Source organism: Moschus berezovskii, chromosome 3 (genome assembly GCF_049115385.1).
Source record: "Moschus berezovskii isolate FMDL1 chromosome 3, NW_MosBer_1.0, whole genome shotgun sequence".
Classification (NCBI taxonomy): domain Eukaryota; kingdom Metazoa; phylum Chordata; class Mammalia; order Artiodactyla; family Moschidae; genus Moschus; species Moschus berezovskii.
In genome coordinates this window covers 116604732-116631715 of record NC_142462.1, presented here as the reverse complement: position 1 = coordinate 116631715, position 26984 = coordinate 116604732, and the positions used below count along the sequence as shown (strand labels likewise).

The following is a 26984-nucleotide window of genomic DNA, read 5'->3' as shown; positions in this document are numbered from 1 at the left end:
TCACGGTGTTGTTGGCCTGTCCGCCCCGAGCCTGGCTTATTGGAGACTTGGCATGTGCTTTCCTTATCAAACGTGACAGCAACTCTGCGCAGCTCCCTCGCACACAGCAGGATCCCTCGTGAGGTCTGTGGAAGCGGGGGGGTTCTGGCCCCCAGGGGTGCCCATGATCAGGGCTGCCCATCCCCCAGGGCACCTCCCCGGGTGCGGCGGGGGGGCGGGGCCGCGGGGCGGAGGCTCCGGGAGGGACCGCCCCCGGGACCCGCCCCCGGGACCCGCCCCGCTCCCGGCCTACAAGTCCTCGCTCACAGGAAGCGCCTCCGCATCTGTACCTGCGCCTTGGTCCGCTCCCCGCACCCCGCCCCGCCGTAGCGTGAGTTCTCGGGTCCAAGCGTGTCAGTTGGGTGGGGTGGGTGGCTTCGGGCGGGGGCTGAGGACCTGGGGAGACCGGTGCGCCCCCGGGTGCCAGATGCAGGCTGGAGACCGTTCCAGGCGGTGTCTCTGGTCTCCCTAGGTTCACGGTCTGGTTTCCTCTCGCCCTTCCTTTCCCTATTTTGATTTGTCTCGAAACGCTTTCCTCTCGCCTCTTTGCATTTCTGGATCAAGAATTTGACAGCTGTGTGGCTGTATGGGGGTGTGTTTGTGGATGCGCGTGCATGCATGCGAACGCAGTGACAGTTGTAGTCAGAGTTCTGAGAACCTCTTTTTTCCTCATCTCCTGTTTGTTTTTTTTCTTTTTGGTGCTTTTCCTGTAAAACTAGGGAGGCTCGGATTCATGAAAGAGCTCCCTTGTCTTGTCAGAGGCTTGACCTCAGACTTCCTGATCTTTCGCTGCGCTTTTCCACCCCAAACCCACATACTGAAATCATTCACCCTCTGGCTTCATACTCCAGCTGGGGACAGGTACTTTTTTGTGAATTCACTTTCCTGAGGGCAGTATTCAGAGTAAGGTGATAGATGGGTTGTTGTTGTTGTTTAGTCACTCAGTTTGTCCGACTTTTTGCAACCCCATGGACTGTAGCCCACCAGGCTTCTCTGTCCATGGGATTTCCCAGGCAAGAATACTAGAGTGAGTTGCCATTCCCTTCTCCAGGGGATCCCTGGATCAGGGCTCCAACCCAGGTCTCCCACATTGCAGGCAGGCTCTTTACAATCTGAGCCACCAGGGAAGCCCCTCAGATGGGAAGGATAGTTTAAAAAAAAGAAAGAAAAGGAGCTGGAGTTTTACGGGGAATATTGGGCATGCTTAAGGAGCCAAGACTTCTAGAGAATTGATGGAGAAAGTGAAAGGAAAAAAAGTCTAGAAAACTGTGCAAAGTCCAGACTCTGGAGGCTTAAAATCCAGGGGGGAGGCACCTCAGCTTTACCTGGGGGAGTGGATGAAACTGATGAGGACGAGTCATGAGTAGGCCTGAGGAAGATTGTAGAGACTACGGAGTGCATCTTGGGGACAGAAACCAGCTTGGTCTCCTCTGGATAGGAATGTAAATTGAAGGGCGTGGTATTTGATAAGTGGGGAAAACACGGGCAAAATGGAGGTGGCTGGCAGTATATGGAAACAGGAGGGAGGAGATGCCTTGGAAGGGAAGGGTTTGGTGTTTGTCAGTGTCGGTGGCTCCCCAAAGCCAAGCCTGATAGAAGGACCTGAGCACAGGTAGTTTACTTGGGAAGTGAGCCCAGAACTGCACAGTGAGGACGTGGAGAGGAGGGAAGCGGGAAGGACCCTGGTCCAGTAAGGAAGGACTTCTCGCTGAGCTGTTTACTGCTGTGGGCAGGTGGAGCCCGATTCCTGGGGTAACGCTGTGAGGGGCTCCAGAATGCACCTAGGGTGGCTCTACCCCAGGGGGCGCTTGCCCCATATCAGCTCACCACCACTTCAGGGCTGCTCCTGGGCACTTGCCCAGGTGAGAAGGTCTCCCAGTGCCTAGGAGAGTCCTCCAGGGCTGTTGCTGGATGGAGGTGGTCTGGGGCACACAGCTCACCTGCTACCTGGCTCTGGTCGCTTGGAGAGGCCAGAAAGCACAGCAGGGGGCCAGCCACTTGTGATTTCTGTTCTCCTTGCATACCTGATACTGGACATTTTTATCTACATTCTCTTCATCTTCCAAAACAATCCTCCAAGGGATGTACTATTCTCTTTATACAAATGAGACTGGCGTATAAATAGTTTATCCAAGAGGAGCTACTCTGAAGGGGATAATGAACCCAGTTTTAGGCACACCAAATTTTTAAAGTCCTAGTAAACCTCTGAATGTTCCCCAAAGTAGCGGTGGGGAACTCCCTAGTGAGGGCAGACCTAATATACTGGGAGGTGTTTCCCAATTCATTTAGTCAAAGCTACCAGAACACATTTAGTTTCTGAAAGGTCAACTGACCTTTTTGTCCAGAGAAATAATGTACTGAGTCATCTCAGGCTAACTCTCACTTTGATCTTCTTGCTCCTGTGGAATCCAGCCCCACCCTCACACCACTCAGGTTCTGCTCCTCCAGCCCCCATGGGGCTTCTCTCTGTTATAAAGTTCCCAGAGGGAAGGATGGGAGAAAGGGATACTTTGGAAGTTTCGAAGGGATGTGTCCACACTGCATATTTAAAATGGATAAACAACTACTGTATGACACAGAGAACTCTGCTCAATGTTGTGTGGCAGCCTGGAGGGAAGGGGAGTTTGGGAGAGAATGGATACATGTATGTGTATGCTTGAGTTACCTTACCATCACTGTTCACCTGAAACTTCTCACAGCACTGTTAATCGACTATACCACAACACAATGTAAAATAAAAAGTTTAAAAAAAATGCTCGCTTGCAGTATTTCAGGTCTCAACTTAAATCTCAGGTCTCAGCTTCAATGTCACTCTCTCATATGGGCCTTTACTGTAACCCCATCTAAAGTAATTTTCTGGTTTCTGGATATCACGTCACTGTGTTTTATTTTCATCTAATGATTATTAATGGCTGCATTTTATCTGCTTGTCTGCCTAATTACCGCCCCTCCCCTTCTCAAATATTAGATTTGTGAAAGCAGGGATCTTGTCTGTTGTGTTCCTTGCTGAACCCCCCAGGCCTTCCACCACTCGGGGACCTAACAAGTGGTTTTCATCTGAATGCATTATTTATGTATTTATTTACGGCTGTGCTGAAACTCCAATACTTTGGCCACCTCATGTGACGAGTTGACTCACTGGAAAAGACTCTGATGCTGGGAGGGATTGGGGGCAGGAGGAGACAGGGATGACAGAGAATGAGATGGCTGGATGGTATCACCAACTTGATGGACATGAGTTTGGGTGAACTCTGGGAGTTGGTGATGGACAGGGAGGCCTGGCATGCTGTGATTCATGGGGTTGCAAAGAGTCGGACAAGACTGAGCGACTCAACTGAACTGAATTGAACTGAAGGTCTTAGTTGTGGCATGTAGGATCCTCTCTACCAGCTCACTATTGGGGCTCAAGGGTGGCTTATGGCCCTGCCGCCTATGAGATCCTAGTTCCCAGACCAGGGATCAAACCTGTGTTCCTTGGATTGCAAGGCAGATGCTTAACCACTGGGATACCAAGGCAGTCCCTTGATGCATTTAGTTTTCTTTCTTTCTTTATTTTTTTTTGCCGCACACGTTTCTTCCTTTGTTCTGACCAAGCTGAGTCTTTGATTTCTTCTCCTGCAGCTCACTGAACCATGGCGACAACTCCTGCAGCTGCCTTTGAGGCCCTCATGGATGGGGTCACAAGCTGGGAGGTCCCCGAAGGCCCTGTTCCCAGTGAGCTCCTTCTTACTGGAGAGGCCGCCTTCCCAGTCATGGTGAACGACAAAGGCCAGGTCCTCGTTGCGGCCTCCTTCTATGGCCGAGGCCGTCTGGTGGTGGTGTCGCACGAGGGCTACCTGCTGGATGCCGGCTTGGCCCCGTTTCTTCTCAATGCAGTGCGCTGGCTCTCTCCCTCTCCTGGGGCACCTGTTGGTGTGCACCCATCCCTGGCATCACTAGCACACATCCTGGAGGGCTCCGGGGCGGAGGCACAGGTTCACCCAGAACCAGCAGGACCCCTGGAGGTTTACTGCATCAGTGCCTACAATGACACCATGACTGCGGAGCTGATCCAGTTTGTGAAACGTGGCGGGGGCTTGCTCATCGGGGGCCAGGCCTGGTACTGGGCCAGTCAGCATGGTAGTGACAAGGTGCTGTCCGAGTTCCCAGGGAACCGGGTGACCAGTGTGGCCGGAGTGTACTTCACTGACACCTATGGGGACAAAGGCCGCTTCAAGGTCTCCAAGAAGGTGCCCAAGATCCCTCTCCAGGTCAGGTGAGTGGTGTTTCCCCGCCAGGAGTCTGATGCATATTCACAATAAATCTGCTCCTCTTCATCAGGAAGCTTCCACTTTAATACATGTGATTTTCTACTGCTTTTCAGAACCACCACAAAGAAAGGAAAAGACAACCGTAATGCACTGAAGCCCAGGAAGGGCTGGGTTCTCACTGCTCCTGCTGTCTGTGGCCAAAGCAACGATCAGTCTTTTAGAAGTGCTTGTCTTATTCGTCAGTCTGTCTGGTGCCTGGGTTGGGGGGTCTCCCCGGGTGGCTCAATGGTAAAGGCTGGAGCTATGCTAGGCCTGTTCAGCAGGAGAGCTGGGAGTCCAGATGGAGGCATCTCTGATGGGAACTGGAGCCTCAGAGAAGACACAGTGATGGCCAGAGACACAGCCTGAAGGAGACAAGTACCTGGGCTCCTTCCTGCCTCCAGGCTTGGCTGGTGGACTGAACTGGAGTGAGGGGAGAAGACAGGAGTCAAGATTTCCATGATCAAATACTTTTAAGGACGGGTGCTGCCACTTAGGGAGCTGTACAGGACTAGGAAAGGAAAGATTAGAGGAGGCCAGAAGCTTTGGATAGCTGTGGTTTTGTGTGACTCGTTAAATCAGTGACTCACCGTGCATGCCCACGGGTAACAGAAGCCTTGCTGCAGTGGACAGATCCTGTCGTTTCGTTCTCTCGTGTAACAGAGTCCAGGCAGATAGTCAGGGCTGTGGCACTGGCTCCCTGCTTCACGGTAACGCCGGCTCACTCGTGCGTGTTCACTCATCCCCTCTCTTGCCCTCCCTCCCTCCCTCTCAATCTCCTTCTGTCTCTCTTGCCCTTTACCACTTCCGTGACCCACGCTCACCCCCCCCCATGATGCTTCACTTTTATCCTTATGACTGCAAGTTTGCTACTACTATTTTTGGCAATGTAATTACACCTTGGCAAGAATAAGCTGGAATGAATATACCTGCTGCATATGTCTCTTTTAATGCAGATAGTAACATATGTTTTCTGGGAGCTCTGACCATCAGACTTCTGTAATGTTTCAGTGGCCAGAATTAGCTCACCTGGCCACCTCTAGCTGCCAGAGGGCCTGAAGGGCTGAATATTTTTAAATGGCCACTGGCACCTCTGAAGAAGTCAAGATGCTGCTGTAAGGAGGGGCATGTTGTTCAGTTGCTAAGCTGTGTCTGACTCTTTGCGACCCCATGGACTGCAGCACACGTGGCTCCTCTGTCCTCCACTCTCTCCCAGAGTTTGCTCAAATTCATGTCTACTGAGTTGATGATGCTATCTAACCATCTCATTTTCTGCCACCCCCTTCTCCTTTTGCCATCAATCTTTCCCAGCATGAGGGTCTTTTCCAATGAGTTGACTCTTCGCATCAGGTAGCCAAAGTATTGAAGCTCAGCATTAGTCCTTCCAATAAATATTCAGGGTTGACTTGTTTAGGAATGACTTGTTTGATCTTGACTGGAGATCAGACCAGTCAAGGAAGGTCAGACACATATTTAGAAAGCAGCTAGCAGTGTCTTCAGCCCCAAGGCCTGGCACAGTTAGACTCGGTTCCCTCTGGAAGGGTTGGGAGGTGATGAGTTATTCAGAGAACCAGGATGGATCTGATTCATTCCAACTTCTCTTTAAGTCTGACGGACAAACAGGTAAATCTCACCAACTAATTCCTCTTAATAGTTTCGAAGGATTCCTATCCAGCAAACTAAACCTATTTTGTTGTTTTTCTGCATCTGCGCCTACATTTTTCATCTCTGCCACGGAATCTGAAGTACCTTTTGTTTTGTTTATGTTTTGAAAACATAACCAGAAGTTACCATTATCACATCTAAAAGAAGTAATAATTTTTTAATGTCATAATCCATTTCCATAATTGTCTTATTTTTTCACAGTTTTTTTGAATTGATCTTTTATTAAAACCAACATATTTTGATAGCTTGATATGACTTCTATGTCTCATATAAGAATTGGAATTCCTTTCCAATTCTTTTCCTCTCTTGCTGTTTTTTTCTTAAGGAAACTAGGTATTTTGTCCTGAACAGTTCCCCATAGTATAGAATGTGTTTCCTTCAAAAAAGTCTGTGTTTTGCTGACTGAATCCCTGTGGTGAAGTTGAATAAATTCCTTTGTTCCCTGTATTTCTTGTAAATTAGAAGTTTGATTTAGATTCTACATCAGAGATTGGCAAACTATGGCATGTGAGTCAGCCCCCTGTGTGTGTTCAGTTCAGTTCAGTCACTCAGTCGTGTCCAAATCTTTGCAACCCCATGTACTGCAGCATGCCAGGCTTCCCTGCCCATAACCAACTCCCGGAGCTTGCTCAAACTCTTGTCCATAGAGTCAGTGATGCCATCCAACCATCTCATCCTCTGTCATCCCCTTCTTCTCCTGTGTTCAATCTTTCCCAGCATCAGGGTCTTCTCCAACGAGTCAGTTCTTCACATCAGGTAGCCAAAGTACTGGAGTTTCAGCTTCAGCATCAGTCCTTCCAATGAATATTCAGGACTGATTTCCTTTAGGGTTGACTGGTTGGATCTCTTTGCAGTCCAAGGGACTCTCAAGAGTCTTCTCCAACACCACAGTTCAAAAGCAGCAATTCTTCGGCAGTCAGCTTTCTTTTTCTCAGTAACAAGTAGTAAAAGCAGTCATCACATTTAAGTGACATTTTTTAAAAAGAGTGCATGCTAAGTCACATCAGTCGTGTCTGACTTTTTGTGATCCTATGGACTGTAGCTCGCCAGGCTTCTCCGTCCATGGGATTCTTCGGGCAAGAATACTGGAGTGGGTCGCCATGCCCTCCTACAGACATGGCAGGATCTCGACCCAAGGATTGAACTCCTATCTCCTATGTCTCCTGCATTGGCAGGTGGGTTCTTTACCACTAGTACCACCTGGGAAGCCCTTTAAAAAGAGTGTCTAAATCTTCAAGTATAGTATGAAGAGTTTACTTGTAACACATTCCTAGATCAGAGCTAGCATGTGGAGAGGGGGATTTGATGTTCTACACTGCCTTCTTTACAGAAGTGTTACTCTGAAGAGTAGATCTATTTTTTAACTTCATTCATTTCTATGTTCAATAACAGGCATACCTCAGAGATACTGTGAGTTCAGTTCTAGACCACTGCAATAAAGCAAGTCACACGAGTGACTCAAATCTCCAGTGTTATTAGTGAGAGTGGGAAAGCTGGCGTGGACTGTGTGACCTCTGCACCCTCCAGATTTCTGTCTTCAGAGAGCTGGTCTCAATGGTTCGGCATCTGACTGCAGCCCCTTTGTTCCTTTTCCAGGTGCGGGGAGGACCTCAGGCAGGACCAGCAGCAGCTCCTGGAAGGGATCTCGGAGCTCGACATTGGGACGCGGGGACTGCCCTCGCAGCTGCTGGTGCACGGGGCCCTGGCCTTCCCCCTGGGCTTAGATGCCTCTCTCCGCTGCTTCCTGGCAGCTGCCCGCTATGGCCAGGGCCGGGTGGTCCTGGCTGCCCATGAGGGCATGCTCTCTGCTCCCAGTTTGGGACCCTTTTTACTCAATGCTGTGCGCTGGCTGGCCAAAGGCCAGACGGGCAAAGTCGGGGTGAATACCAGTCTAGGAAAACTGCACGCCCTGCTGTCGGAGCACGGTCTTGAGTGCAGTCTTGAACCCAATCTGACGAGTGACGTGTGCATCTACTGCTGTACAGCTTACAGCGACAAGGAGGCCAAGCAGCTGCAGGAGTTTGTGGCTGAGGGCGGGGGCTTGCTGATCGGGGGCCACGCCTGGTGGTGGGCCTCCCAGAACCCCGGCCGCTCCACGTTGGCTGATTTCCCTGGTAATGTTATACTCAACACCTTTGGCCTCAGCATCCTAGCTTGGACCATGGACCCGGGCTGTTTCCCGGTCCCTTCCGCCGACAGCCTGAACTACCACTTCCGCAAGGCGCTGTCTGAATTCCAAGCTACCTTGAACCTCGAGGGTGGCAACTTGGAGAAGAACTGGCTGGCAAAACTGAGAGTGGATGGAGCCGCCTTCCTCCAGATTCCCGCAGAGGGGGTCCCTGCCTATGCCTCCCTGCACCGGCTCCTGAGGAAGCGGCTGCGTCTTTCGGGGTTCCCAGCTGTGAGCCGGGAGAACCCGGTGGCCGGTGACTCCTGTGAGGCGGTGGTGCTCTGCCTGGCCACGGAGCTGGCGCGCTGCGGCACTGACTGCTCCGAGCTGGCACAGGGGCTTGGAGCCTGGTCCTGCGGCTCCAATCTGTGCCCATTGGAGCACACAGTGGAGATCAATGCGCGCAACCCAGGTAGGCCACCAGGGGCCTGGGGGTGGGGGATGGGGACAGGCGGGGGGCTCGTGGGCTCCATGGGATCTTGTAGGGGCTGAAGGTTCGGTGGGGCTGTTCCTTTCTCCATCAGGCACTTTCAAGGAGATGGGAGTGGGGTTCTGCTCTGAGCTTGGGTGGGCTTCAGGCAGGAAGCATGGATGAGCTGAGGTGTGCAGGGCAGGGCTGTACCTCTGGGAGGCGCTGCGAGGCATCGAGCAGGGGAAGAACTCAGCCTTTGCTGTGCCTTTTGTCACCCAGGCGATGATGCCTGGATGAGTACAGGGCTTTACCTGCCAAACGGACAACTTACAGAAGTCTCCTTGTGTGAAGCTGCAGCTTGCACTGGCCTGAAGGTAAGGTTCGGACCCCTGCCACTGCCTCACGCTTTCTTTCTCATCCAGCTCACTGCTCTTCTACCAGAGTGCAGGAAGGCATCATCCTACCCACGTTACAGATGAAGCAGCTAAGTTTCTGGGAGCCTAAGGGAGAGACTCCCTGGAGAAGGAAATGGCTACCCGCTCTCAGTAGTCTGGCCTGGAAAAATCCCATGGACACAGAGGAGCCTGGCGGGCTGCAGTCCATGGGCTCGCAGAGAGGCGGACACAACTGAGCACTTGTGTAGAGCTCCTCACCTCAGACCCAGTCCTCTAAGACAGGCCCTCAGCTCTCCACCTTCCGACAGGAATGTGGGGGAAAGGACACCTGACATATTCTGGACCTCAGGCATTTTCCTGGCACAGCCTTTCTGGGTTTTATGTCTTTACCTTCATCCCTAAAGGGTGTGCATAACCCCGTCACTCACAAAAATAGACCATGATGCCAAATTAAGTGACCCTCAATTCTGCGGGTCACTTCCTGCCACGGTTAGGGTCTCCTGGGGGTCAGTCTCCCTTCTCGCGCTCACTTGCAGTAACCCTGAGAAAAGCAGTCCCAGGCCTCCAAACGATACGCACTCCATCTGTCTGAGCAGAAAGGGAGGCCAAGATGAGCCCTCATCCCATGTCCCACTGTGTCTGGATGGGCCTCCTGACTGTGCATGAAGTGCAGCCAAGGATTCCCTCTGCCTTATTCCCGGCATCAGACCCACTCAGGGGCTTGATCCCTGGTGTAGGAGCCCAGGTTCTGTCTAGTGCAGAGGCACCACAAGCCGCTAGTCAGTATCAGCCTCAGGGTTATGTGTGGTCTGCCTAATGGTGGTCCACTGTGGTGGTGGTGGTGGTGGTGGTGTAGTCACTAAGTTGTGTCCGACCCTTGTGATCCCGTGGACTGTAGCCCGCTAGGCCCCTCTGTCCATGGAATTTTCCAGGCAACAATACTAGAGTGGTTGGCCATTTCTTTCTCCAGGGGATCTTCCCAACCCAGGGATCAAACCCAGGTCCCCTGCTCTGCAGGCAGATTCTTTACCGACTGAGCTACCAGGTAAGTCAGTCCACTATGGAGCTGTTTAAATCCCTAGAAATACGATTCTACGTGCCATTCAGCACATACGACTTTTAGAGTGCTACCATCTCGTGGTTTGCATGCGTCACTTACAGAAAGGGGAGGCTGGAGTTTTCTCAGTTCCTTCCATCACACAGTCCCACACACAACCCTGCACCCACAGCCCAGGGAAGCAGCTCCGCCCACACATGGTGCAATCGCCTTTCCAGTTACAGATTGGCTGCCACACCGATGACTTGATGAGTGCCAGCAAGCTGTCTCGAGCCCCTGTGGTGACTCACCAGTGCCATATGGACAGGACCGAACAGTCGGTCTCCAGCCTCTGGGGCGGGCTTCTCTATGTCATCGTGCCCAGGGGCTGTAACCAGGGGCCTGTGTCCATCACCATCAAGAGGGCTGTGCCTGCCCCGTATTACAAGCTGGGTGAGTGGACTGAAGGCGGAGGGGAGGAGGAGAACGGGGGATGCTGTGTAGTCAAGTGCTGGTTGCCAAGGAGCGGAGGCGAAAGGATTGGTGGACGGGAGAAGGGACTGCTGGAGATGGCAGTGGAGGCAGGAGTGAGAAATCTCTGTGTCCATGGAGACTTCAGGGCAGAACAGAGGGGAGGGTCTGGGGACCCATCCTTCTCTGCACAGCATGTAGACGTGCGTGGTAATCGTTCCTTATTTCAGTGTCCTCCTCCTGGGTTCCAATTGTGTTTTTCAGCTCAAAGGAGGTGGAGGAAGTGGGTGACAGGTTCCGTGATGTTTGTTCCCAGGTGAGACATCCCTGGAGGCGTGGAGGAGCTGTATTCAGGAGAGCCCGGCTCCCTGGGGAGAGCTGGCGACGGACAACATCATCTTGACCGTGCCGACTGCAGACCTCCGGGCCCTGGAGGACCCGGAGCCCTTGCTCCGCCTCTGGGACGAGATGATGGAGGCTATAGCCAGGCTGGCGGCCCAGCCCTTCCCATTCCACCGTCCAGAGAGGATCGTTGCTGATGTGCAGATCTCAGCCGGTAGGTGCTCCAGAGGGATGCTCCTAGCGGGTAGACAGCTTTGCTTTACTATTTTGCATTTCTTTGGGCCTGTTGTTTTCTTTCTTTCATTCTTTCTTCCTTCCTTTCTGTAGTGTCCTTTTCTGGTTTTGGTATCAGAGTGATGACAGCGTCCTAGAATGGCTTTGGGTGGATTCTGTCCGCTTCGGTCTTTTGGGAGAGTTTGAGAAGGATCGGTATAAATTCTCCTGTGTTTGTTGGGTAGAGTTCCTCCGTGAAGCCCTCCAGTCCTGGACTGTTTGTTTGTACAGAGGTATTTTTCTATATGTCGATTCTGTTTCACTTCTAGTGAGTGAGTGATCTGTTCAAATTATCTGTTTCTTCTTGACGCAGTTTGCACAGGCTGTGTTTCTAGAAACTGGTCCAGGAAGCGTGTCCACTTCTTGTCCAGTCTGTCGGCATGTAGCTGTTCGTAGTCTTCTCTTAGGATTGTTTGTGTCTCGGTGGTACGTCCCCTCTTTCATGTGTTACTTTGTTTGCTTGGGTCCACTTGCTCTTCCTGCGAGCCGGGCCAGAGTTTGTTGACTGTCCTTTCAAAACTCGGCTCTTGGCTTTATTGACCTTCTCCATTCTTTTTTGACTCTCTGTTTTAGTTATTTTCTGCCTGATCTTCGTCATTGCTTCCTTTCTGCTGACTTTTATTTTGCCTTTTAAAATATCCATATGTGTAAGGCATAATTTTACCGGTAAAGTAAGGGGAGAAAAATACATTGAAGACATGGAAATGAAAAGATGTTTACATGCAAAAACGTAAATCATGTTCACCTTCAGGGTAAGAATTCACAGATGGGTGGAACAGCCTCAGAAAAACTGGTACTCGGATTTCAAGACGCTGGTGAGGGTTGCTTCAAGGAGAGGTTAAAACCTCTGAAATAGCCTCTTCAACTATAATTCAGATTGGCAATGAAGAGGGGGTAAAGAGATTTATGTTAAGTATTTAGTGGTTTAGAAAAAAGAAGGACATCTTTTGTTTTAAAAAAGCGGGGGGAAATTAAAAAAATTCCTTTGGCCGTATTTTTAATCTTTTAATAAAGGGCAAGATTTTCATTGTTAAAAAGCATGAATTTGGACAACAGTGGTTTCTGCAAGAGAAGGAATAACACTGCCTAGCCTCAAGGATCTCAGATTTGGACACAAGACCTAATGTTGCAGACTGGCACACAAAGGAAACTCACACGAAAGGAAGCGCTGAATTATAGTGGGAATGGCTGTGTAAAGAATTAATATTCTTTGGGGCCAGAGAAAGCGGGAGGAGTAACTCCAGAGTGGAGTCTGGGAAGTAGGCTGGGCACTCTTTGGACCAAGTCAAGGGGGGCATCAGCGTTCTAAGTCAGCAGGGAGATTCTGGAATGATTGGGTGCGGGCAGGATGGTGAGGAAAAGTTACCCAGTGGAGAGGAGCGAAGGGAGATGGGTGTGGGTGGACCCCCCCCCCCCGTGCCTCATTCTCTCTTTGCTTTCCCAGGCTGGATGCACTCGGGCTACCCCATCATGTGCCACCTGGAGTCAGTGCCGGAGCTTATCAATGAGATGGGCATGAGAAGCCGAGGGCTCTGGGGTCCCGTGCACGAGCTGGGCCACAACCAGCAGCGGCAGAAGTGGGAGTTCCCTCCACACACTACCGAGGCCACCTGCAACCTGTGGTCGGTCTATGTACACGAAACGGTCCTGGGCATCCCCAGGGCTCAGGCCCACCCAGCTCTGAGCCCTCCAGAACGGGAGAATAGGATCAAAACACACCTGGAAAAGGGAGCCCCCCTGTGCAACTGGGAAGTGTGGACAGCTCTGGAAACATATCTGCAGGTACTGAGCTGAAATTCAGGGAGATGGAGGCCCCCAGACCCTCTATCATGAGGCATCCCAGATCCCAGGAGCTCGCCAAGTCCTTTCCACCCCCACCAGCCTGCCCACCACCTCCCCTGGCTGCGTGGTGATGCCTCTCAGGTCAAATATCTCTAAAATGCAGATGACACCTGCCCCACTCACCTCCTGTGCTTTTGTATATGTAAGAGAAAATGACAACTATTATGAGAAGAAAATAACTAGAGAGACATACAGTCCCTGGGTATGTCAGTCAAGAGCAGACGCTCTGAGTAAGACACCCCGAGACTGAGTCATGTCTCTCCCACTCACTGGCTTGTCCTTTGTCCCCTAATGAGTGCCTCAGAAATGGTGATTATCTTGCTTTGCTTTCCCTCACCTTAGTTTTATGGGTCTAGTGAGTGTCGCATCCCTTCATAGTGTTAGGGGCAACTGCCTCACAAGAAGACCTCTAAGGAGGTAACTCTGTCGATGAAATTGTCAGGTTTCCACCACCCATTTGAAGCCAAAGTGTCTTCAGAATGAATAAGTAAATAACCAACCCAACAAAAGAACACCAAAGTCTTGAAGTGAGTTGATTTCCTGTGAAATAAGCAGAAATCCCTTTCCCCTCTCCCATCCTGCTTTGAAGTTTACTATTTTCAAGCTGTGACAGCCACTCCCCAGTCAGATCTCCTGCTCTGTCTACCATGACCCTCTAAATAGTGGTCATGGCTCACTTTCCACAGCCACACTGAGTTAAAGAGTTTAAGCATCCTGACCAACATCACACATTTAAATGATGGGCCCAGAACCTACGGTCAGGAGTCAGTGACAAGCCCAGGCTTTTGCACTTCCAACCCCTCGCTTTGATTTTTCCTTTTTCATTCATTTTCTGAAGATCTGAGTGAGAGACGGCCCCAGTCAATGAGATAACTGCATTGCATCAGATCTGGATTCTTCTAGAGCCAATCTGAGGGTTGCAGGGAAACAGACCCCACATGGTAGTTGCCACTGAAGTGCAAGGCAAAGCCCTAATTTCCCTGTACCTGCTGACCCACTCGCTATGAGCATCATTCTGCAAAAGTTCTGGGGAGACCTCTTGTCCTGGAGTCCAAGACTTGGTCTCAGGACAGATGGGCACCTTCTGTTTTCTCGACCTGCGGGAGGTCTTCTCCCTTTCTTTCCTCCTGCTGTTGCCTTAGCACAGATCCTCAGCATCTTCCTCTCTGCTCCAAAAGCCTCTTAAGTTTTTCCCCCTTCTTGCTTCAACCACCTTCAGTCTGCCTTCCACAACAACTCCAAAATAATCTGAATATTCCATGTTTAAGTCCCTCAAGTGTGCTCCTTCACATTCAGAAGAAAGGGGAAACGCTTAGATGGGTGTCTAAGGCCCTTCATCATCAGACCTTCACCAACACCTCCAGCTCCCAGTTTCCCACCTCCTTGATTATCTTGCAGTTTATGGAGCTGCTTCCCCTAGGAATACATCTGCCAGTTCAGCTTCTGTGTCTCCCCATGCTTCCCCTCCTGCAAGTGAACATCTTGTCTGTTTCCTGTCATGTCACCTGTCCAAACTCAGCTCTCCTGTCCTCTTCTCCCAACATCATCTCCTGGACAAGCCAACTTCTTTTGTAATTTGTTTGCTTACACGTCTGTCTCTCCGGTTGACCAATGACCTCCAGAAGAACAAGAGACCTTAATCATTTTTGCCTAGCGTAGTACCTGACACATTGTAAATGTTTCATAATGTTATATGTGTAATAATATGTTCAATGAGGTGCTATATTAATAGAGATGAGCAGGAGGACTCACAAGGCCACGGCGGTGAGGACACAGCCATGAGATCACAGGGAAGCTGATCAAAGTGCACCTGTCCTTGCGGTTTCATACCCCAGGCTCAGAGGATTCGCCGCCACAAAAAGGGGAGATCTTGGAAACTCCAAGATCACTGCTAGCTCTAAATTTCTATGAAAAGTGAAAGTGAAGTCACTCAGTCATGTCTGACCTTTTGCAACCCTATGGACTGTAGTCCACCAGGCTCCTCTGTCCATGGGATTTTCCTGGCAAGAGTACTGTATTGGATTGCCATTTCCTTCTCCAGGGGATCTTCCCAACCCAGGGATCAAACTCGGGTCTCCCACATTGAAGGCAGACTCTCTACCATCTGAGTCACCATGGAATCAAAAATTTCTATAATCTTAGCAAATAAGAGTTTCCCACCCATGGCTTTCAGGTAGGCTCTTCCCTGTGAAGTACGAATCACTTGCATGTTGAGCCACTTGTGACATACCTGCTTCTTTCTTGTTTTGCTCCACAGGCAGTGTCCTGTAGAGAAAAACAGCAGCCTTGAAAATAGTCACAGGTCTGAGATGGCTGGGAAAATAAAAAAGATTTTATTGTGTCTGAAAGATATTGTAAGTTCCCAGATTTGGGGACCGATTTCCATCTCAGTTGAGCTCAAACCTGTCTGATGCCTAAGTCAAAAAAACACTTAGGTTAACTGAGAATACGGCTGTTGTTGTTTTTTTAATTAAAGAAATTACAGATAACAGAGAAAACTGTCATTTGTTGAGGATTTACCTCTTTTCAGCGATTAGGTTCCTTGTGTAGCCCTCTGATAGATTCAGAGGATACAGAGTTTGTGACCAAGAAGTGGAATGAGCCAACACAATCGTGTTTATGATCAGAAGTAAGATGGGGAGACAGGGGCAAGTAAAGAAGCAAAGCTAACAATGGCTTCCCAGGTGGCGCTGGTGGTAAAGAACCCATTGCCAACGCGGGAGATGTAAGAGATGCAGGTTCGATCCCTGGGTTGGGAAGATCCCCTGGAGAAGGAAATGGCAACCCATTCCAGTATTCTTGCCTGGAGAATCCCATAGACAGGGGAGCCTGTTGGGCTACAGTCCATGGGGTAGCAAAGAGTTGGACACAACTGAAGCGACTTAACACACACACACACACACACACAAATCACAGGAAATGAGATACACTCGTGAACATGTATGCTGCAATATTTCACAGACTTATTCCTCATTCTGCCCCTTCCTCCTTTTCCAGCTCCAGGAGGCCTTTGGATGGGAGCCGTTCACCCAGCTCTTTGCAGAGTACCAGACCCTCTCTGACATCCCCAGTGACAACCCTGGCAAGATGAACCTGTGGGTGAGGAAGTTCTCTGAAAAGGTGCAGAAGAACCTGGCTCCATTCTTTGAGGCCTGGGGCTGGCCTGTCGAGAAGAAAGTGGCTTCCAGCCTGGCCTGTCTGCCTGAGTGGGGAGAAAACCCCATGAGGATGTATGTCTAGATTGAGATGTAAACACTGGTCATCCAGCAGTGTGTGTTTGGAACGGGGGTGACCACAGAAGGGCAGGGGTGATCACTCGCCCACTCCACCTCCCTGTGTTTCTTGCCTAGAGTGCCCTAAGGCTGAATCCTCCTTTGCTGCCTGTCCTCAGGAAGTCCTTTAAGGTGCTAAGACAAAATGAAACCAGCTTTCTCAGGAAAACACTGCTGTGCTTCTTTTCTTGTATCTCTGCCTCTATGCTCGCTGCCACCCAGAGACTTGCTTCACCATCCTTGCCCTCCTGCAGAGGATGTTTCCTTGAGTTTCTGCAAGCTCTTGCCTTCTATTTATGACCAATAATTTTAAAGACTCTGGATTGCATTGTACTCTGATATCACTCCCTCACCCCAGCTGGCCCTGAACAAACCTCCTCTCTCCAGCTCTCAGAAGCTTTCTGATTGTAAGACAGACAGGCTGCTCTAATGGAGATGGCTGTGAACCAGCTTTGGTTCTATGGAAAGTCACTCAACTCTCTGTGCGTCTGGATTCTCATTCGCGACTTGGGGATAAAAATCTATTGTTTGATGATGGTTAACATGTTTGAACACCACCTGTGTGCACATAAGGGAGCTCTTCAGCTATCACCAGGCCTGATAGCGACCTGTCTGCCCAGTTTCATGTGGGCATCCTGCAAACTGAATCTCCCTTCAGAGTCTACCTCCTTGAGGTTTGCATTCAGTCCTTGAGTGAGAGTATTTAGTGAACATGAGTGCTGTGCCCAGACGTGGTATCAGTGATAGTCTTCAAGATCCTAGCCCATCCTATGTGTCCTTTCTCTTGCCTCTGGAAGGATGCTGGGGTATAACTTCACCCCAGGAATGGTGTAAACTCAAATGAGATGGTGTGAACTCAAGCTGGAGGTGACAACGCTATTGGGGTTTGGTTTTCTTGGTTAGTTTCATCTTTGAGTCCTTTTGCTCCAGCCGAAGGTGAAAATCACTCTAGCAGCCCTACCAAGTCCATCAGCCTGTTGGTTCTTGGCACAAAACAGGCAGCTGGCTCCTCTGGTTACCATGGAATCAAGGTACTGTGTGTCCTCAACAGCAGCCGTGCTGAGAGGGCTCTGATGGAACAGGATCCCAAGTGTAGCAGAGCAAGTTAACCACACTCACTGACCGCCCTGCAACCCAGCGTCCCCTGAACTTTCTCATCATCTCATCCCAGTCCATCCCGGCTCTTTGGCTGGGTGGAGTTCCAATTAGAGGTTCATCTGCAGGATTAGTGGCGTGTACACTGAGCCATTTTCCTCAAGCTTGGTTTTTAAACCATAGTTTTGCTGTTCTCAGTATCACTCCCTGAGCTTTGCTGAGGACACAGTGGCCCCTCAGGCACATGGACCTGGGGACTGTCTTTCTCTGATGCCCGTCAGCACATCCTTCTCCCAATTCAAGGATAATTTCCTTTTATTTCACCCATGTCCTTCGTCAGGTGCATTTCTGACAGAAAAAAAAGCTCAATAAATATTTGTTCTGTTATACAGAGTGAAGTCAGAAGGAGAAAAAAGCAAATATTGTATATTAACACATAGATATAGATTGCTGGGAGAAATATCAATAATCTCAGATATGCAGATGACACTACCCTTATGGCAGAAAGTGAAGAGGAACTCAAAAGCCTCTTGATGAAAGTGAAAGAGGAGAGTGAAAAGGTTGGCTGGAAGCTCAACATTCAGAAAACAAAGATCATGGCATCTGGTCCCATCACTTCATGGGAAATAGATGGAAAAACAGTGGAAACAGTGTCAGACTTTATTTTTGGGGGCTCCAAAATCACTGCAGATGCCGATTGCAGCCATGAAATTAAAAGACGCTTACTCCTTGGAAAGTTATGACCAACCTTGATAATATATTAAAAAGCAGAGACATTACTTTGCCAACCAAGGTCCGTCTAGTCAAGGCTATGGTTTTTCCTGTGGTCATGTATGGACTGTGAAGAAAGCTGATCGCCGAAGAATTAATGCTTTTGAACTGTGGTGTTGGAGAAGACTCTTGAGAGTCCCTTGTACCGCAAGGAGATCCAACCAGTCCATTCTAAGGGAGATCGATCCTGGGTGTTCATTGGAAGGACTGATGCTAAAGCTGAAACTGCAATACTTTGGCCACCTCATGTGACGAGTTGACTCACTGGAAAAGCCTCTGATGCTGGGAAAGGTTGGGGGCAGGAGGAGACGGGGACGACAGAGAATGAGATGGCTGGATGGCATCACCGACTCTGTGGACATGAGTTTGAGTGAACTCCGGGAGTTGGTGATGGACAGGGGGGCCTGGCGTGCTGTGATTCATGGGGTCGCGGAGAGTCGGACACGACTGAGCGACTGCACTGAACTGAACTGATGGAGTCTAGACAGTGGTATTAGTGAACTTATTGCAGGGAAGCAGTATAGACACAGACTAGAGAACGGATTTGTGGACGCAGTGGGGGAAGGAAAGAGACGAGCGAATGGAGAAAAACAGCATCGACATATAGACACTCTCGAGTGTAAAGTAGACAGCTGGTGAGGAGTTGCTCTAGAACGCAAGGAGCTGAGTTCAGCGCTCTGCGATGACCTAGGGGGCGGGATGGAGGGAGACGGGGGAGGGGGTATATGCATGATTACGGCTGATTTGCGTGGCCACCTCATGAGACGAGTTGACTCACTGGAAAAGACTCTGATGCTGGGAAAGGTTGGGGGCGGGAGGAGAAGGGGACGACGGAGAATGAGATGGCTGGATGGCATCACCGACTCTGTGGACATGAGTTTGAGTGTACTCCGGGAGTTGGTGATGGACAGGGAGGCCTGGCGTGCTGTGATTCATGGGGTCGCGGAGAGTCGGACACGACTGAGCGACTGAACTGAACTGAACTGATGGCAGAAACCAGCACAACCCTGTAAAGCAATTTTCCTCCAATTAAAACATAAAATGGGAGAATAAATCAATAAACGTTTCTTCACTGAAGGAGCAGTAACGCCATCTAATACGTAACGAACACTCTTTATGCCCCAGGCTTGGTGAGAGGCATTGCCTATGAGTTAACTTGTATAATCTTCACCACAGACCTCTTGAAGTTAGTAGTATCATTACCCCACTTCATAGATGAGAAATTTAGGGACGTTAAATAACATCTGAATTCACAAAGCCAGTAAGAGGAAGAGTTGGGGCTTGACTGAAGCCCATAGCAATGACAAACTCGTGGAGCTTTCTTCCATGGATAATTTTCCATTTAGAAAAAAATTCACCTAGAAAAATGGAAGTTCAACAGAGTTTGGACTTATCCATGCTCACTATTGAATTTTTATTAAATATCAAATTTAGCCTCCAAAAATGTATCGGTACCTGATCTTCCAGTTGTCCCAGCATGTGATTAGCCTCCCTAAAGGGAGAGAAAGGATTTGAACTCTGGCAATTCAACTCCAGAACTGGCGTTCTTACCCATGACACTAAGGATGAGTAAAGGAATGGATAAAGCTGGTTGAAGAGGTTGCCACAGAGGCAAACACAAAACCTGACTTCCCCCAGGTCCTCTGGAGTGGGATCTAGCACCCTTCTCCTTCTTACAGGAAGACTGTGTCTCTGCCGCTGTTTCTAAGTTCAGGATTCATTGTGTGTAATCGGGACACTCCGAGTGTTCTGTATTCCAGAGCACACTTGCTCTCAAGGATGTCAGTGCAGTTCTGGTGAATTATCAATAAATGCCATTTGCTGGGAACTGTTCTAAGTACTTTTTACTTGTTTATGCTCACAACAGTCCTACAGAATAAGTACTATGGCTGTCTCCATTTTTCAGGGAAGGAAGCAGAGACACAGAAACCACATTTCCCCCCAAAAGTTGCACTCAGGACCCACGTTTTTAGCGAGCATACTGAACGATGTTACTGGGTCTGTCACAACCTGCAGCTCTGCTTGCATGGAACTGTGTGTGTGGCTGCTGAATCACCAGATGACCAGATGAAAACTACCAAAATTCCCTATTTGCTGGGCAGGAATTAAACTCAGACAAAGAGAATGGACAAATGGACACAGCAGGGGCAGGAGAGGGTGGGACGGCCTGAGAGAGTGGCATTGAGAGAAAACGCATCACCATGTGTCAAACAGATGGCTAATGCAAAGTTGCTGCGCAACGGGGAGCTCAGCCTGGTGCTCTGTGACAGTCTAGAGGGCTAGGATGGGGTGGGAGGGAGGGTCAAGAGGGAGGGAACCTCTGTATGCCTGTGGGTGATGCATGTTGATGAGTGGCAGAAACCAACACAAGATAATAAAGCAATTATCTTCCAATGAAAAATAAATAATTTTAAAAAAACCTACCAAAATCCAAACAGGTTATTTCTTGTTACTCAAATAGGAATTGCTTACCCATAAGGGTTATTCAGGGGCTTCCCAAATGGCACTAGTGGTAAAGAACCTGCCTGCCAATGCAGGAGATGTAAGAGATGCAGTTTCAAACCCTGGATCAGGAAGATCCCTTGGAGGAGGAAATGGCAACCCACTCCAGGATTCTTGCCTGGAGAATCCCATGGACAGAGGAGCCTGGCGGGCTACATCCCATAGGGTTGCACAGAGTTGGACAGGACTGAAACGACTTAGCACACACGCACACAAGGGTCATTTATCCAAGCCACACAGCCTCAACATCAAGACCCTGCCCGACCCAGCCTGGAGGATTCTAAAGAGCCATGCTTCATGTAACAGCTTGGTGGAGTCCTAGGAGGAAGCTCGTCTTAAACTCAGAGCTTTTATCTAAGTGACCTTTGCTCACTCTTAAGGATACCCAAACTTCCATCCTCATTTCTGAGAGTTATACATTTCTGAATGTGTATGCGGCAAAGGAGCATATACATTCTTATAGGTTATTCGATCCAATATCTGAAATTTCCAAACTTCTAGCAAACTGGATAATTTACAAAGGAAACAAATCACTGTAGGATTATTAAAGAAAGTAGGATAAAAAGGACTATTCCTCTATCTTACCCCACAAGCATAATATTGCCAACTGATTAGAAGGATAGGTAGTTAATTTCCAAAAAAGTTAAAGAATTAGTGATTGGTCACAGTAAATGGAACCAAAAAACCTCATCCTTGTGGTGAATACTGTTGAAACAATAAGCAGTGCTAACTGGAATTAATGTGATTCCTATCTTAAATCTGATTCTCTGCTCACTCTTTGTCTCCCCCTTGTGGCCACCTAGAAAACCTTGCACCTCCTGTGAAAGTGAAAGTCGCTCAGTCGTCTCCGACTATTTGCGAACCTTCAACTATTTGCGAATTCTTCAGGCCAGAATACTGGAGTGAGTAGCCTTCCTCTTTCCAACCCAGGGATCGAACCCAGGTCTCCCACATTGCAAGTGGATTCTTTACCAGTTGAGCCACAAGGGAAGCCCAAGAATACTGAAGTGAGTAGCCTATCCCTTCTCCAGGGTATCTTCCTGACCCAGGAATAGAACCAGGGCATCCTGCATTGCAGGTGGATTCTTTACCAACTGAGTTATGCACCTCCTGACCATCAACTATAACAGTGAAATTATTCTGATGGAGGCAAACTCAGTTTCTGTCTTAGTTTTAACTTAAAAAAACATATTTATGTGACTTTTCCCATGTAGGGACAGATTGGTCAATGTGGTCTTCACTTTTTTATACAGTCTTCACTTTTAATACCCATTAAAAAAAATCACCCAAATCAATTTGCTTGAACTGGAATGGCAGCAAATTCATTCACTGTTTAGCTAACATTGTTGTTAAAATGGATTTAGCTTCTTGGCATACAGAAGTTATTGCCTTTATCAATTGTACATATGAAGTTTTAGTTAACACTTTTTAAATTTGTGACTTTCATAAAATAAATGCTTATTAGAGCAAGCCCAAGGTCCTTCTCAAAATATACCTTTGGGGCCCTCAGTTCAATTCAGTCGCTTAGTCGTGTCTGACTCTTTGCAACCCCATGTACTGCAGCACACCAGGCCTCCCTGTCCATCACCAACTCCTGGAGTTCACTCAAACTCATGTCCAATGTATCGGTGACGCCACCCAACCATCTCATCCTCTGCCATCCCCTTCTCCTCCTGCCCTCAATCTTTCCCAGCATCAGGGTCTTTTCAAATGAGTCAGGTCTTCGCATAGGTGGCCAAAGTATTGGGGTTTCAGCTTTAGCATCAGTCCTTCCAATGAACACCCAGGACTGATCTCCTTTAGGATGGACTGGTTGGATCTCCTTGCAGTCCAAGGGACTCTCAAGTGTCTTCTCCAACACCACAGTTGGGGCCCTAGAGATATATAGATATTCCAGACCACAGAGAAATATCCTCCCACAGCAAAATTACCTTTCTATCACACTTTCTCTTCTAAGAAAGAAGTATTAATATATATAATAATACAAAGATTAACAGCCTTATAACTAGAGGTAGCCCATTCAAGATTTGGGCAGGCTTCTCCAGCCTAATTCTTGGGGACCTGCGTAAATTAGTGACCTCCCACTGGCTTTTAGGCCAGCAGGGCTTGTGTACAGGAGAGCCAGAGGGCTGTAGGAAACAGGGACTGCTTTAAAAGCTCGTACAACATCTCACATGTTCATAGATCCAGCACAGAGGTTTCTAGTGAGGCTGAACAGCTTTGCATGTATTAATTGGGCATTTAGATTTTGTGCTTTTTTTGTCTTTGCTTTGAAGTGTCCATTTTATTCTCATGCATTTTTCTGTAGGATAACGCTGGTCAGCTATTAATATTTATGTAGCTGATAGCTTCTCCCACTCCAGGTTGCCCTTCTTAGGGTATCTTTTTTTTTTCCCAAACTTTAAACTTTTAATTTTGTTCTGGGGTAGAGCTGATTAACAATGCTGTGTTAGCTTCAGGTGAACACTGAATGGACTCAGCCACACATATACATGCACCCATGCTCCCCCAAACCCCACCTCCTATCCAGGCTGGCACAGAAAATTGGACAGTTTCATGTGTTACACAAGAGGTTTAGGGTATCTTGTTTTTGTTCTGTCGCTAAGTCGTGCCCAACTCTTTGCGATCCCGTGGACTGAAGCACATCAGGCTTCCCTGTCCTTCACTGTCTCCTAGAGTTTGCTCAGTCTCTAACCAGCTCATCCTCTGCATCCCTCTTCTCCTGCTCTCAATCCTTCCCAGCATCAAGGTGTTTTCCAGTGAGTCAATCATGTGGCCAAAGTATTGGAGCTTCAGCTTCTGCGTCAGTCCTTCCGACGAATATTCTGGGTTGATTTCCTTTAAGATGGACTTCCCCTGTGGCTCAGGTGGTAAAGAATCCACCGGCAATGCGGGAGACCTGGGTTTGATCCCTGGGTTGGGAAGATCCCCTGGAAAAGGGAAAGGCTACCCACCCCAGTATTCTGGCCTGGAGAATTCCATGGACTATATTGTCCATGGGGTCGCAAAAAGTCAGACACAACTGAGCGAGTTTCACTTTCACTTTCTTTCTTTTCCTTTTATATTGACTTATTTGATCACCCTGTAGTCCAAGGGATTCTCAAGAGTCTTTTCCAGTGCCACAGTTCAAAAGCATCAGTTCTTTAGTGCTCAGTCTTCTTTATGGTCCAACTCTCACATCCGTACATGACTGGAAAAACCACAGCCTTGACTACATGGACCTTTGTCAACAAAGTGATGTCTTTGTTTTTTAATACACTGTCTAGGTTTGCCGTAGCTTTTCTTCTTTCTTTTATTTTCATGGCAGCAGTCACCATCCTCAGTGGTTTTGAAGCCCAGGTAAATAAATTCTGTCCCTGCTTTCACTTTTTCCCCTTCTATTGGCCATGAAGTGATGGGACCAGATACCATGATCTTAGTTTTTTGAATGTTGAGTTTTAAGCCAACTTTTTCACTCTCTTCTTTCACCTTCATCAAGTAGTTCTTTAGTTCCTCTTCACTTTCTGCCGTTAGAGTGGTAGCATCTGCATAGCTGAGGTTGTTGATATTTCTCCCGGCAATCTTGATTCCAGCTGTGCTTCATCCAGCCTGGCATTTCACCTGATGCACTCTGCATATAAGTTAAATAAGCAGGTGACATTACACAGCTTTGTCGTACCCTTTCTCAATTGTGTACCGTCAGGTGTTCCATGTCCGGTTCTTACTGTTGCTTCTTGACCCACGTACAGGTGTCTCAGGAGACAGGCAAGGTGGTCTGGTACTCCCATCTCTTTTCCACAGTTTGTTGTGATCCACACAAACTACTATACACACAATCAATAAGCAGCAAGGATTTACTATATAACACAGGGAACTATATTCAATATCTTATAATAACCTATAATGCAAAATAATCTGAAATTATATATATAATATGTTTTATATGTATATATATATTATATATATAATATATTATATATGTATATTATATATATATAACTGAATCACTTTGTTGCCCACCTGAACAATATTAGAAATCAACTATACTTCAATTAAAAAAACAATTGATTGCTTCATCCATATAAAAGGACTTTTGCATTTATCTGTGGCCATCTCATTCCTAACTGACCAAAGGACACACCCACTGGGGAGGATATTCGCTCATCTGAGATCCAGGCACTTACAGATCCCAGAGAACTCCTGGTTTGCCTCAGACTTGCAGATGAACACGAGACCTTTTAACTTTGAAAACCAATCAACTGTGATATTCCACAGTCTGGGCTGGTGCTAAAACGAAAACATTTTGCCAAGCCTCCTGGCTTCTCAAAGTGATCAGATTTCTCCTCTCTTCAGCAGCCTTGGAAACTGGAAGAGGATAGTGTTGAGTTAGGCTGAGCAGTCAGTAGAGCACGCCTATCAACAAGTCCTTGCTCACATCCAGACTTCAAAATGCAGCAAAACCACGTTTCATTTCTCTAGGCCCCCCACCCATCACCAGCCAGGGCCTTCCATGGTAAAGGCTCCATTCACAGAATAAATACACTTTTCCATCTGCCTTCGAGTAATTTAAAATTTTTGTAATGGCAGTTGGTGAACGAGAAGGAAGGGAAGAGGAAAATGGGATTCTATAGAAAAAGAGACAAAAAAATCACACGCTGTCTTCACATTTCCCAAGGAAACCAGAGTCCTCACTGAGGGAGGTGGGAGAGAAAGCTGAAAGACCGTGATAGATGAGGTCCCAGGGAATGCCAGACGCTTCAGTAACTGGCTGTGCCTTCTCCTCCTGCCTCAGGGCCCAGGCTCTGCCTTCTTACTCATCCTCCAGCAAATCCAAACTGTTTACAGCTTTCAGAACATATCACCATGGTACGTATCTCTGTACATTTACAAATATTACTCCTTTTCCCTGAAATAGTTTTGTCTTTTGTCTTCTTTATAGAGCAGAAAAACTGTTCGTCTTTCAAAATCAGATCATTGTCACCTTCTCCAGGAAGCCTTCCCTGAATACATTCCTCTGAGATATTATTTATTCATGCCTCCTGTTGTATCTGTGTTTGAATGACCCCAGGTTGTCAGTTAATCAAATTCAATTTAACTAATTTCAATTTTAAAGGAATTTAATTTAATAAGCTGATGATAATTAGTGTCTCCTAATGGCTCAGTCTGTGATCGCAACAATGAAAGAATGATAGTGGTGCTGGTTGAGATACTCCTTTAACTTGCCTCCGAGGCAGTGCTCCTCCAGGGTCTTAGATCCCTGAAAGATGGACCAGGACCACAGCCTCTCTAGCTCTATGGTTCTACAGTCTTGAGTATCCATTTCAAGGGCCTTTCAGGAACCGTCTCTGAGCACTCATTTCTCCCTGTGTCTGAGTTCACCCCAGCTCTATGCTGTGCTAAGTCATCACTCTTTGTGACCCCACGGACTGTAGCCCGCCAGGCTCCTCTGTGCGTGGGATTCTCCAGGCAAGAATACTGGAGTGGGTTGCCATGCCCTCCTCCAGGGGATCTTTCCGAACCTGGGGATCGAACCTGTGTCTCTTATGTCTTCTGCATTGGCAGATGGGTTCTTTACCACTAGCGCCACCTGGGAAGCCCCTTCTTCCTAGCTCTACCCAGAAAGAATGCATTCCTGTTACACACCTGCCCATGTCCATAAGATGATATAGCAGACTTGCCAAGAGTTATCATTAAGTCTGGGTGGTTGTGAGTTTTCAAAGGGAAGGCTTCCATTTTTCAGCTACACAAGATGATCCTCATTTCTCTCAAATTAACATCTTTATCTTAGGAGTAAGAGAAATAATAATACTGAAATAACTACCACTTATTGAGAACCCATTACAGACCAAAGAAAGTGCAAGCACAGACTCTATTTCAGACCGGAGTTAGGCATAATGAGCTACGACACCTGTCAAGGGAATGGAGAAGAAGAGAGCCACTAATAAGAACTAAATCAGTGTTAAAAGGTAGCTTATAAAAACTAAGCACTACATGTAACTTTGTGTGTGTCTATGAGGGGGTGGCTTTTGTAGACTAATGGCTTTCCTGGTGACTCAGTGGTAAAGAATCTACCTACAATGCAGGAGTTTCAAGTTCAGTCCCTAGGTCAGGAAGATCCTCTGGAGGAGGGCATGACAACCCACTCTAGTATTATTATTCTTGCCTGGGAAATTCCATGGAATGAGGAGCGTGGCGGGCTACAGTCTATAGGGTCGCAGAGTCTGACACGACTGAAGGGACTGAGCACACACACACACACTAGCATTATATATAATTGTATGTGTGTAAGTGAGAAGGTGGCTTTTGTAAACTAGACATCTCATTCTGCCCGTTCCTCCTTTTCCAGCTCCAGGAGGCCTTTGGGTGGGAGCTGTTTATCCAGCTCTTTGCTGAGTACCGGACCCTCTCTGACATCCCCAGTGACAACCCTG

At 48.1% G+C, this 26984-nt stretch overlaps 1 protein-coding gene across 1 annotated transcript; it reads left to right on the top strand.

The window, feature by feature from the left end:
• The first annotated feature begins 220 nt into the window (after positions 1-220).
• Positions 221-17688, top strand: TCAF2 (TRPM8 channel associated factor 2). The gene is made up of 8 exons (XM_055421419.2): positions 221-370; positions 3661-4294; positions 7590-8575; positions 8855-8949; positions 10246-10459; positions 10794-11033; positions 12537-12874; positions 15932-17688. The coding sequence occupies exons 2-8, from the start codon at positions 3672-3674 to the stop codon at positions 16172-16174; spliced, it is 2739 nt and encodes a 912-aa protein (XP_055277394.2). The 5' UTR covers positions 221-370; positions 3661-3671; the 3' UTR covers positions 16175-17688.
• The last annotated feature ends 9296 nt before the right edge of the window (positions 17689-26984 follow it).